Here is a 10,715-nt window from a genome sequence, read left to right on the forward strand (position 1 = left end):
CGAAGTCGGACACTCAACCAGCTGAGCTGCCCAGGCACCCCAAGAGAATATTTTCATGATGAAATGTCACAGGAGTCTAGAACCTTCCTGAGCACCAAACACAGAAGTGTCTAGAATGTTGGTAATCAAGAAATACGTGAAGGGGTCTAGCACATTGTCAAGGAAGTTCCATTCATGGGACATAGAATATTGTTGAGATGAGTCAATGGATGTTTTTAAGGGTATTTCACAGATGGAACATTCAGATGGCTAGCTGGGATTCTATTCTGTTGAAACAGTGGGAGTCCTGGAACATGGTATGGGTTGGGATGTTGAGGGTCCTGAGGTGTTTCAGGACGCAGTATCCAGGAGACCATGATATTGGAAGTGACTGAATGCCTTTGAAACACCAAGTGTCAGCTGGGATCGGACATTCTGCGAATAGGGACCACTGATTCAAGAGGAACTTTGGGAGGGACAGAGAAGGGCTGGGCCAATGGAGTGAGGAGGGCAAGGAGGGAGGGAGGAGGAGGCAGGTGAGCCAACCCGGCTTTTACTGTGGGCCCTTCGTCCGTTTCCACTCTTGGATTCTGTGTTTTTTAATCGTTTCTTGGATCCATACAACATATTGAGAGACTCGAGTGTAGACACCAGGCCGGTTGGGCTGTCCGCATGGGAAGTCTCCCCAGGAGATGATGCCGTGGAGTGTTCCGTTACAGATCAGGGGGCCCCCGGAGTCGCCCTGAGTGGGGGAAGAGAGAGAAATGGGGTCCTTGGTGGAGCCAAAGGCACAGGTGGGGACATGTGGGAGAGAGTGAAAGATGGAGACACACACAGAGGCAGAGATAATGTGAGGCAGGATGCAGAGAGGGCTGGGGAGAAACGGGAGGACAAGAAGACACACAGAGTGACAGCAAAAGAGACACAAAGGGGAAGGTGGAGCTAGATGGACACTGAGACCAAGAATAAGACAGAGACTTGTCTCTCCACTTTGCTCTTCAGTCTCACTAGAATGGCTACACCTTAATCAAGACCCATTCTTGGTTCTCGGCCACCAATCCCACCTTGCACCACTCCCCAACCCTGCTCTCTGGTGCCATCCCACTCCTGGGCAAACTCACCCACATCTGGGTGGGGTGTGTAATGTGTGTACTCTCACTCCCCCCGACCCAGACCCAAGACACTCCTCACTGATCAGCCAAAGGTACACACTGTTAATTCGTTTATCACTCTTTCCCACTAACCCAAAGAACTCAGTCTTAGAAGCCTCCTCTATTGGACATAAGTTTTGTTTTTGGTGTGTTTTGTCGAGGTTTTTGCCCATGTAGTATCCATTTTCCTTCATTTTGATAACTGCCTCCTGATATTCTTTTGGGGAACAGCCCTGGCCCACACAGTCAGTCACATGACCGACTTGGTCCATCAGAGAACCCCACAGCTCTGGGCAGAGTGAAGGTTCAGGACACATGATTTAAGACAGCCTAGTGAGAATCATGCTCAGGACATCTATGTAAACAGGGGCACCACTGTGGCTCAATCGGATAAGCATCTGACTTCGGCTCAGGTCATGATCTTACAGTTTGTGGGTTCGAGCCCCACATTGGGCTCTGTGCTGACAGCTCAGAGCCCAGAGCCTGCTTCAGATTCTGTGTGTGTGTGTCTCTCTCTGGCCTGTACCCTCTCACACTCTGTCTCTGTCTCAAAAATAAATAAACATTAAAAAAAGAGATGTTTATGTAAATAACTAGAAAACTTTTTCTGGTTGAGTGGCTTGGGTGGGTGAGATGTAAGCCCAAAGCTGTTGGGAAAAGTTTAATTGAGGATGAAGACAAAAGCAGAAGAGAGAAGAACCGAAATGAAAAGAGACAGAGTCTTAAACATTATTTGTGCATCTGGATCCATCTGTGCCTAAAACAAGACACCCCTGGACTTTTCTGTTACAGAAGTCAGCGTGTCTTGCTTTTAAGCTGGTTTGAGTTGTGTTTATGTCACTTGTAACTGAAACAACATCAACCTTTATGCATCTCAACACAGCGGTCTGGGAAGCCAATGTCGGTCAGAGCTGAGGCTTAAGACGGATTATATTCTCCAGTCATGGGTACTCTCTTTTTATCTTGACCGTCTATGTTAGGGGATGTGTCCTCCTAAAACACTGGTTCCCCCAAGGCTAAAAGGAAGTTCTCTCTCCAGCCCCTGAATCTGTTCCCACCTTCATTCTGGCTTCCCATCTTGGCCCATGGCAACCACCCCCACCCATGGCAACCCCCCCATGCTGTTCTCACCTCACAGGAGTCCTTGCCACCCTCTTTTGTGCCGGCACACAGCATGTTGGGTGTGATCTTCCCCGGGTACACCTGATGGCACTCCTCATCTGAGCGAAGCTGGATGTTGGCACATTGTAAGGTTGGGGGGTAACTCACTGGGAAGGAGAGAGAGGAAGGTCTAAGGATGGCTGTCTTGACCAGACTACAGGGTGGGAGCAGGAGAGCTGGTAGAAAACAGATGCAAAGAGGAAGATGGGGAAGAGATGGAATATGTATCTGGGGAAAGTGATGGAGGAGACAGGTGTGGAGAGAAAGGGGGTAGGGGAGGTGGAAGCCAACGAGAGAGGAAGATACAGAGAGCACAGGAAAGTGGAGGAAGAGACACAAAAGGGAGAGGGGAAGAGGGATAGGGAAAGATGGTGAGACGAAGACTGGAGGTAGGAAACAAAGGGATGGAAAGCTGTGTGGAGAAAGACGGCAGATCTGGAGGAAGAGGGGAAGGAGCCAGGGGAAGGGGAGGAAGCCAGGGCTCTGCTAGGGGGATGCAAACGGCCCTTGCTGCTATGAAGATCAATTTTATATTCATGCACATGTGACTTAAACACAAAGGATACACCTACACGTCCTTACATTTAACAAATACATACCTGCCAATGTATCAAGTGCATTGTTACATATTTATTTAAATATATTTACGTATAATTTGTCCAATACATAATTTATATACAAACATATTTAAATAAATACACATAGAATTTATGATCTAGAAAATCAACCTATATGATAATTTGCATATTTGGATACAAATATATAATGATGTGTATTTCTATAAATATGTCATACATGTAATATACAACATATATTACAATATTTATGTTTTTATTTATTTATAAAAAGATAGTTTATATACTTGATCTATAACATTCTATAAAATATATAACTTTATGTACATTTATATAAAGGATATGTAACATAACTTTAAACATATCTATAAATGTATATATATATTTATAAAAAGATTATATGCTATATAATCTATGACATATATAACTTTATAAATGGACACTTGTATAAAGAATATATAAAACATATAACTTCATATTTATAAATGCATATGTATTTATATAAAGGATACATAACTATATAATCTATGGCATAGAACTATGTTTATAAATGGACATTTGCATAAATATATATAAAATATAACTTCATATTTATAAGTGTATATGTATTTATATAAAGGATATGTAACATATGTGATATGTAATATATAATATATAACTATACATGTAATGTTATTTATATATATAAAGGAATCCTTCTCCAACCTTCCCTCCCTTTTCTGCCCCAGTTTACCCAGCCACTGACATCTCAGGCTACCTGTTGAGGGTGCGTACCCTGGGGGCTGGTGGTGGTGCCCCAGCCAGACACCCGACAGCAGGTGCCAGCGGGCAGGCAGCCATGTGAGAGGGGCAGAACACGGATGTGGTTCGTGAGCTGGACCGGGGACTGCAGCTCCAGAAGCATGATGTCGTGGTCATGGTTCAGGTGGGTGGGGCTGATCTGGTATTGAGGGTGGGGGATGGAGCGGACTACCTCCCTCACCTGCTCTCCGGCCTCCACGCGCCCCAAGGCATGCTTGCCCAGGTAAACTTTGTACCCTCTGTGGGTGTAGGAAGGGGGTGATTAGAGAGGTTAAGTCCATCTCCACCACCTTCCTCTTCTCCAAACATCTCCTTCCACATCTTGAACTCCAATCCCACTTAAATCCTCTTTTTGGACTTCATTCCCATTCCCAAACCCCAACCCTGACTCTGACCTCATCCTCAATCCAGACCCACCCAGCCCCTCACCACCCAGTCCTGTTCTCGTCTCTACCCTCATACCCCCCGACCCCCACATACTCCTTCAGACAGTGTGCTGCAGTGAGGACCCATTTGGGGTGGACCAGGATTCCCCCACAGAGCAGCCGGTTTTGCACTAGCAGGGCTGCCTGCCAGGGCTGGGAGTGGGGGCGGCAGGTGTAGCCCCCTGGGAGAAACCCGCTGGTCCCATTAGTGCCGTTGAGAATCTTGGGATACTCCTGAGAGATACCTAGTGAAGAAGAGAAAATGTTAGGGAATTGGGATCCAGGGGGAGGGGGCCTTGGGCTTGGGGAGAGGGTCAGAACTTTGCTCTGGGTGACCAGGAACTGATGATTCATTTGTTGGTCTGTGGGAGTTGCCATCCTCCATGTAGGGGAGAGGAGTATGGGCAAAGTATATATGCTAATGCCATCAGGGGTTCACAGAGTTCATGGAACAAGGAAGCATCTGACAGGTAAATGCAAGCCTGACTTTCTCCCCACCTGCATCTTCTCATCCCACCAACGGCATTGATTTTCGGAGAGAGGAATGAGACTGACCTATATATCTGCTGAGGCAGTAGTAGGTATCCATCCATTCATCCATCCATCCATCCATCCATCATCCATCCATCCATCATCCCATCTACCCATCCATACTTTCCACACATATTTACCAGGTCCCTCTATGGCTTTATATACAACCCATAGCCTAACTACTTTCAAATTCAAAGTTGGTAGGACTCTGTATCATCTGATTCTTACCAGCTTCTTTGGCCCCATCTCCTATCTTTCCTCTTATACACTCTGTTCCAGACCTATAGACACATTCTCCAGACATACCACACTCTTTGAACTTGCTGCTGCTTCTTTCTGGACAGTTCTTTCTCTAGACTCATGCTGTTCCATATGGTAGCCGCTAGCCACGTGTGGACATTTACATTTAGATTCATTAAAATGAAATAAATTCGGCTTTTCAACCTCATCCGTTACATTTGAAATGCTCAAGAGCCCCAGTGGCTACCATAGCAGGCAAGCAGATATAGGACATCATATATATGAAACATTCTACCTGATGGCACTCAGAAATCTACAAGTTATGGGTCTGTCCTTCGCTTTGAGATCTCAGTTCAGTTCAAACATCACCTCCTATGTCCAGCACTGGAGACACAGCAGCCAACAATGGGAGAGAAAGTCCAACCCTAAATGTGCTACTTTCTGGCTGGGTGATACCGTACCAGCATTGCCAGCCTTAGCTTTCTCATTGGGCACGGCACCTGGCATATAGCAAGTGCTCAGTAAGTGGGGACTATTATTAATTACTAGCTACAGGGGTGTCTGGGTGGCTCAGTCGGCTTAGCATCCAACTCTTGATTTCTGCTCAGATCATGATCTCACGGTTAATGAGTGTGAGCCCTGCACTGGGCTCTGTGTGGACAGCTCAGAGCTTCCAGCCTGCTTCACATTCTGTGTCTCTCTCCGCCCTCCCCTGCTCGTGGTGTCTCTCTCTCTCTCTCTCTCTCTCAAAAATAAATAAACATTAAAAAGAATTATTAGTGGGGTGCCTGGATGGCTCAGTCGGTTAAGAGTCTGACTTCAGCTCAGGTCATGATCTTGTGGTTTGTGAGTTCAGCCTCTGTGCTGACAGCTCAGAGCCTGAAGCCTGCTTCACATTCTGTGTGTGTGTGTCGGTGTGTGTGTCTGTCCCTCACCCACTCACATTGTCTCTATCAAAAATAAATATTAAAAAAAATTATTAGGTACAACAGGAGGTCCCCAGCTCTGTGGCCAGCAGGCTCTTCCCCCTGGCCAGCTTCCCCACCTGCATAAGCCACGGGATTGGCTCAGAATTGGGGACAGGAGTCTTGGTGGGCACAGGTCATTTTAGGTGGTACAGAGATGAGGTGTAAGTGACATCAAATTGCAGCCTCAGAAACAGAGTCCCTGTCCAGTTCTCTTTCAGTCCTGATTTTGTCAAGGAGAAAGTCCCATGATGGGGTTGATATGCTTTTAACACCTCTCTACTTTTTACTGAGCTCACTTTTTAAAACCTAAAGAAGCAGACCTTTTTAGCTGGAAACCTGGCATTTATTAAGGGGACCTATCTGCCATCGCCGTTTGGGGGAAGGTCAGAAAAGGTCCACTACCGGCAATGTCAGATGGTCCAACCCAATAAACACATTGTTTTTGTTACATAGTGCAGGATTTATTTTTCCCTCTTATCTTTTATTTATAGCAAAGGGTGCTCTTTTTCATTTAGGACAACAATATAAACTTTACTTTTAATATACTGTGAGTAAAAAAAAAAAAAGAGTTGACTCTAAGCAGACCATTAGATCTAAAATAATGAAGATGGTCTGCCAGAACCTCAAGTCGGGAGGTGGGGGACGCCAATGTGGACTGGGATCCTGACTCAGGCGCCATAGGTGTCTTTGGGGCAGGACCTGCCGTCTCAGAGTCCCAAGGTTTTAGCTATGAAACTGTAGTAATTACAGTGTTCCGACCTCACAAGGCTGCTGAGGGCTTCACAAGATGGTGCATGTGGAGCTCCTAGCCCAGGGCGTGGTACCCAGGAGGGGCTTGGGACATGGGCATGAGTCCTGGGAGTGGCGCCAAGGGAGAGAAACCACCCCACCTTCAGGCCAAGGGTGGTGCCAGGTGCCAGGTGCCTGAGGACTCCTCCCTCCTCAGGTCTCAGCTCAGGGGTCCAGCCCTTCGGGGGGCCTTCCAAGTCAGGAGCTGCCATTCATTACATCTTCAGGCTCCTGGCTTGGCTCCTTGAAGCCATCACCTCTTGTCACAGTCATAACCAATTATTAACTAATTATTTGAGTAATTGTTTGAATAATGCCCACATCCTTCCCCGCTAGGCTCTGGGAGCTGAAAGCAGGAACTGTCTGCTTGCATAGCACCCAGAGCAGTGCCTAGTACTCAATAGCTTGTTGGTTGGATGGATGGATGGATGGATGGATGGATGGACAGATGGGTGGATGAGCCATGATTCCTGGGAATCTGCCTGCAAATTTGCCTTAAACATGAGGAGGAATCTTTGGCCGCTGACTCAGGGTGGAATTGGGTTTGGGAGTCACTCCAAGGATTAAAGGAAGAAAAAACTAAAAGGTTCTGGAAGGGGCTTGTTAATGAAGACCAAATACTACTAATGACGTAATAACGACTAACTTTCCAGCCCCTTCCATCTGTCGTGCATTAGCTCATTTTAACATCCACCACCTTTTGTAGTAGGGGCTTAGATGTTCTCCTTTTACAGATTAAAAAACACAAAGAAGCTAAATTACTTGCTCAAAGTGACAGTGTCAGGATTTGAACCCGAGGCTCCCTCCTCCATCTCTCACGAAGGCCCTAATTGGGGGGGAGGGGCGGGGGAGGCAGGTGAGGGGGCAGGGGCTGCAGGTGGGGGTGGACTTTCCCGGTGCAAAGTAGGGCAATCAGGGAAGGGGCTGGTGAGGAAATGAGAGCGGGCTCACCAGAGTTGGGGCTCACCAGAGCTGGGACGCCCCAGGGAGGGATCTGGGGTCGGTGGGGCGGGTGAGCTAACCCCATCCCAGAAACCAGGTCACGCAGGGACAAGCAGGAAGCTCTCAGGGCTGTCCCCGCAGGACACGGCTTGGAGTGGGCGGTGGGCGGAGCTCAGGGCTCCCACGCCCCCACCTCCTGGCCTGACCCCTCCTACTATTGTCCGGGTGGCCACCCCGCCTCCACCCCCGCGCATTCTTACCTCGTGACAAGGCCACCGACAGGAAGGCGATCACTGCGGCCAGGGGCCACATGGCGGCTCCGGGGTGGGGAGCAGGGCGGGCCGGCCTGAGGAGTCGTGGGGCAGGTGTTAAGGGATGGCTGGAATCCCCATCTCTGACTGCCCCGCCTCCCTATCTGTGCGCTTACGCTTTCCAGCCTAAAATGTCTCCTTCATGAAGAACCTTGACCCCGGAATCTACACCCCCTTCCCAAACTCATCATTGGTGGGGAGCCCAGTAAGGAGGTGAGAGGGGCAGGGGCAGCGTGCACCTGCGTGCACCCGTGCCCTCCAGCGAACTGGGGGCCTCGGCTCCCTCTCCCGCCGCTCTCTGACCCCTTGCTCCCCTCTCAGGGTCTTCCGGGCACCTGGCCTCCGACAGCTCATCTTTCAGCGTGCTTCACCTTCCCCGGCTCTGCAGACTTGTATCTCTATAACTGAACCTCTGGCTTCCCTCTCCATCTCCCTGACTCAGCTCTTCTCCCTCTTTCCCTTTCCCTGCTCACATCTCCTTCCTCTCCCCACTCCTCCCCTCTGGCGCTCCCTCCCCTGCCCCAGGCGGACCCTACCTCGGTGAGAGGCCAGGATGCAGAGCTTCGCCGCCAGCTGCCTCCAATTTCAGCCTGGACTCATGGCTTTTAACCCCTGAATTCCCTCCCCCAGCGCCCTCAGCATTTCCCTGTTGCTGGCCTCCCCCTCTCCACCCCCAATGGCTCAGCCGGCTGCTGCCTGGCACCCCCCCAGCCTGGGTTTGGCCCTTGCGCTTGGGGCGGGGCTTCCAGGACAAGCTGGGACCCATATCTGGCCCCGCCCAGGCCCCATTTGAACCCACTGTGAACTTGGAGGCTGCAGGACCCACCTAGAGGCAAGGGGAAAGCTATTTCCTTCCTCAAACCCACCCTAAATCCCCATGGCCCTCCCTAACATCAATCCATTTTCCATCCCACTTTCTAATCTCTCCAACCCCTCTGCACATCCTTACATCCATCACCTCCCAGATGGCCGTTTTCGACCCTATTCCTATCTCCCTAATTTTAACCATGCTCCTTACAGTCAGCCTATCCCCCAAACACAATCCCATCAACAGCCTTATCTCAAGTTTACAGGGACCTCAAACCCAACACATCCAAATTCCAGTTCTCAACTTCATCTCCAGCACCAACTCTAACTCCAGCCCTTCTGAAAAAAAATGGAGATGCCTAAATTTATTCCACCATTCCCCTTCCCCCACCCCCAAAACCATCAGGCACAAGAAGGGAATCTTCAGATAGGTGGCTAGAAAGTGAACTGTACTTGGACTTGGATGGGGCCTGAGAAAGCAATATTTTGGGTAAATGGCCTTTAAGGAGCAGGGCTAGTTGGAGTGAGGGAGTCCATGGGATGTAGGTGGAGAGGGAGAAGCAGGAATCAGAAGGCTCTAGGGGTCAGGATGAAGGGGAAGAGGAAGGAGGAAGAGGTGGTGTTTTGGGAATGAGTAGGTGTCTGTTGGAACTGTGACTGGGTGGGGCCGTGAATTAATCCTAGGGGGTGGAGGGGGCAGGATTAAGGATTAAGGAGGGCAGAGGTGGGGTCAGAATTTGGAAGAAAGCCAGGGATGGGGATCAGATGGAGTTTGGAGAGAGAACAGTGGTGTCATAATAAGGATAAAGGATTAAGAAGACAGAGTGAAGGCTCACATTATAATGGTGCAGTCCATGTTGGAGAGGTTGAAGTTTGGACATAGGGTTATAGTGACAAAAGAGAAGCTTTTTTTTTTTTTTTTAAAGGATCTAACCAGGACTCCCCTACATATATAAAATAAACATACATCAACGATTTTATTTTGATCCATTAATAAATGGTGAAGCAAAGACCCACACAGGTAGAGGCAATAAGGAAGACCGAATTGGATTTATAAATAGATGGAAAACTGGTTTATTCTACACAGCCTGGGGGATGGAAATTAATTGTACTTCCACCTGACAAAACTCATTTGTACAGTTATAGACAAGAATGATTTGCATTGCTATCAGTTGTCTATGATTTACAGCCTTGTAAAGTAGCTCAAAGACAATAATAGAAGCAGGGACCCCGTTAAAATCCAATAACCCATTTAGTTTTCCATCAAGGACATCTCTTGGGTTCATTGCAAAGTTTTTCTCTGCACTGAAAACAAAAGTTTATGGACAGATTTAGGGTGGGTCTGATGACAGCACTGGGAATGCAGGTGAGTTTGGGGAAGAGAATAGATATAGGGTGAGGATGAGGTTTGAGTTGGTTTTGAGGATAGAATTGAGTTCTAGATCGGAGGGATCTGGGGGATAAGAATGTTGATGAAGTCCATTAGGGTTGGGGTTGGAGATGGAGCCAATATTGAGGATTTGGATGGGAGGTGTTGAAATATAGCTAAGCCGGTGTTGTGGGTTGATGGTGATAATGAGGATGAGATGTGAGGTTGGGTGTCTGTGTTGCAGTATGGTTTTTAAAAAAATTTTTTAATGTTTATTTATTTTTGAGAGAGGAGAGACAGAGCATGAGTGGGGGAGGGGTGGAGAGAGAGGCAGACATAGAATCTGAAGGAGGCTCCAGGCTCTGAGCTGTCAGCACAAGGCCCGACGTGGAGTTCAAACTCATAAACCATTGGATCATGACCTGAGCTGAAGTCGGACGCTTACCCGACTGAGCCACCCAGACGCTCCTTGGTAGGATTTTGGTGGCAGTGGACTGGCTCATAGCTGTGACCCTCTCTCAACATGACAGAAAGAGCATTGTCTTTCTCCACCTTGAAACTCTCTCACCTCACAAGGCTGGACCCAGAGTGGGTCCTGAGTTCACTCTTTTGGAGTCATGTTGGGTTCAGGTTGGGTGGAGGGTAGATGTAAGAGGAAGAAGGATG

The 10,715-nt window shown here is 48.3% G+C and overlaps 1 protein-coding gene across 2 annotated transcripts; it reads right to left on the reverse strand.

Moving 5' to 3' along the window:
- Positions 1-8,436, reverse strand: KLK13 (kallikrein related peptidase 13). Of its 2 annotated transcripts, XM_029925365.1 has the most exons (6): positions 8,410-8,436; positions 7,823-7,908; positions 4,148-4,337; positions 3,641-3,906; positions 2,262-2,398; positions 1-721 (listed from the first exon to the last, which is right to left on the reverse strand). In XM_029925365.1, the coding sequence occupies exons 2-6, from the start codon at positions 7,872-7,874 to the stop codon at positions 533-535; spliced, it is 834 nt and encodes a 277-aa protein (XP_029781225.1). In that variant the 5' UTR covers positions 7,875-7,908; positions 8,410-8,436; the 3' UTR covers positions 1-532. The 2 variants fall into 2 exon arrangements, with proteins under 2 accessions (XP_029781225.1, XP_029781224.1); XM_029925364.1 differs by lacking the exons at positions 7,823-7,908; positions 8,410-8,436 and having other exon boundaries at positions 4,148-4,446.
- Positions 8,437-10,715: the final 2,279 nt, after the last annotated feature.

This window comes from Suricata suricatta, chromosome 16 (genome assembly GCF_006229205.1).
Source record: "Suricata suricatta isolate VVHF042 chromosome 16, meerkat_22Aug2017_6uvM2_HiC, whole genome shotgun sequence".
In the NCBI taxonomy this organism is placed as follows: Eukaryota; Metazoa; Chordata; class Mammalia; order Carnivora; family Herpestidae; genus Suricata; species Suricata suricatta.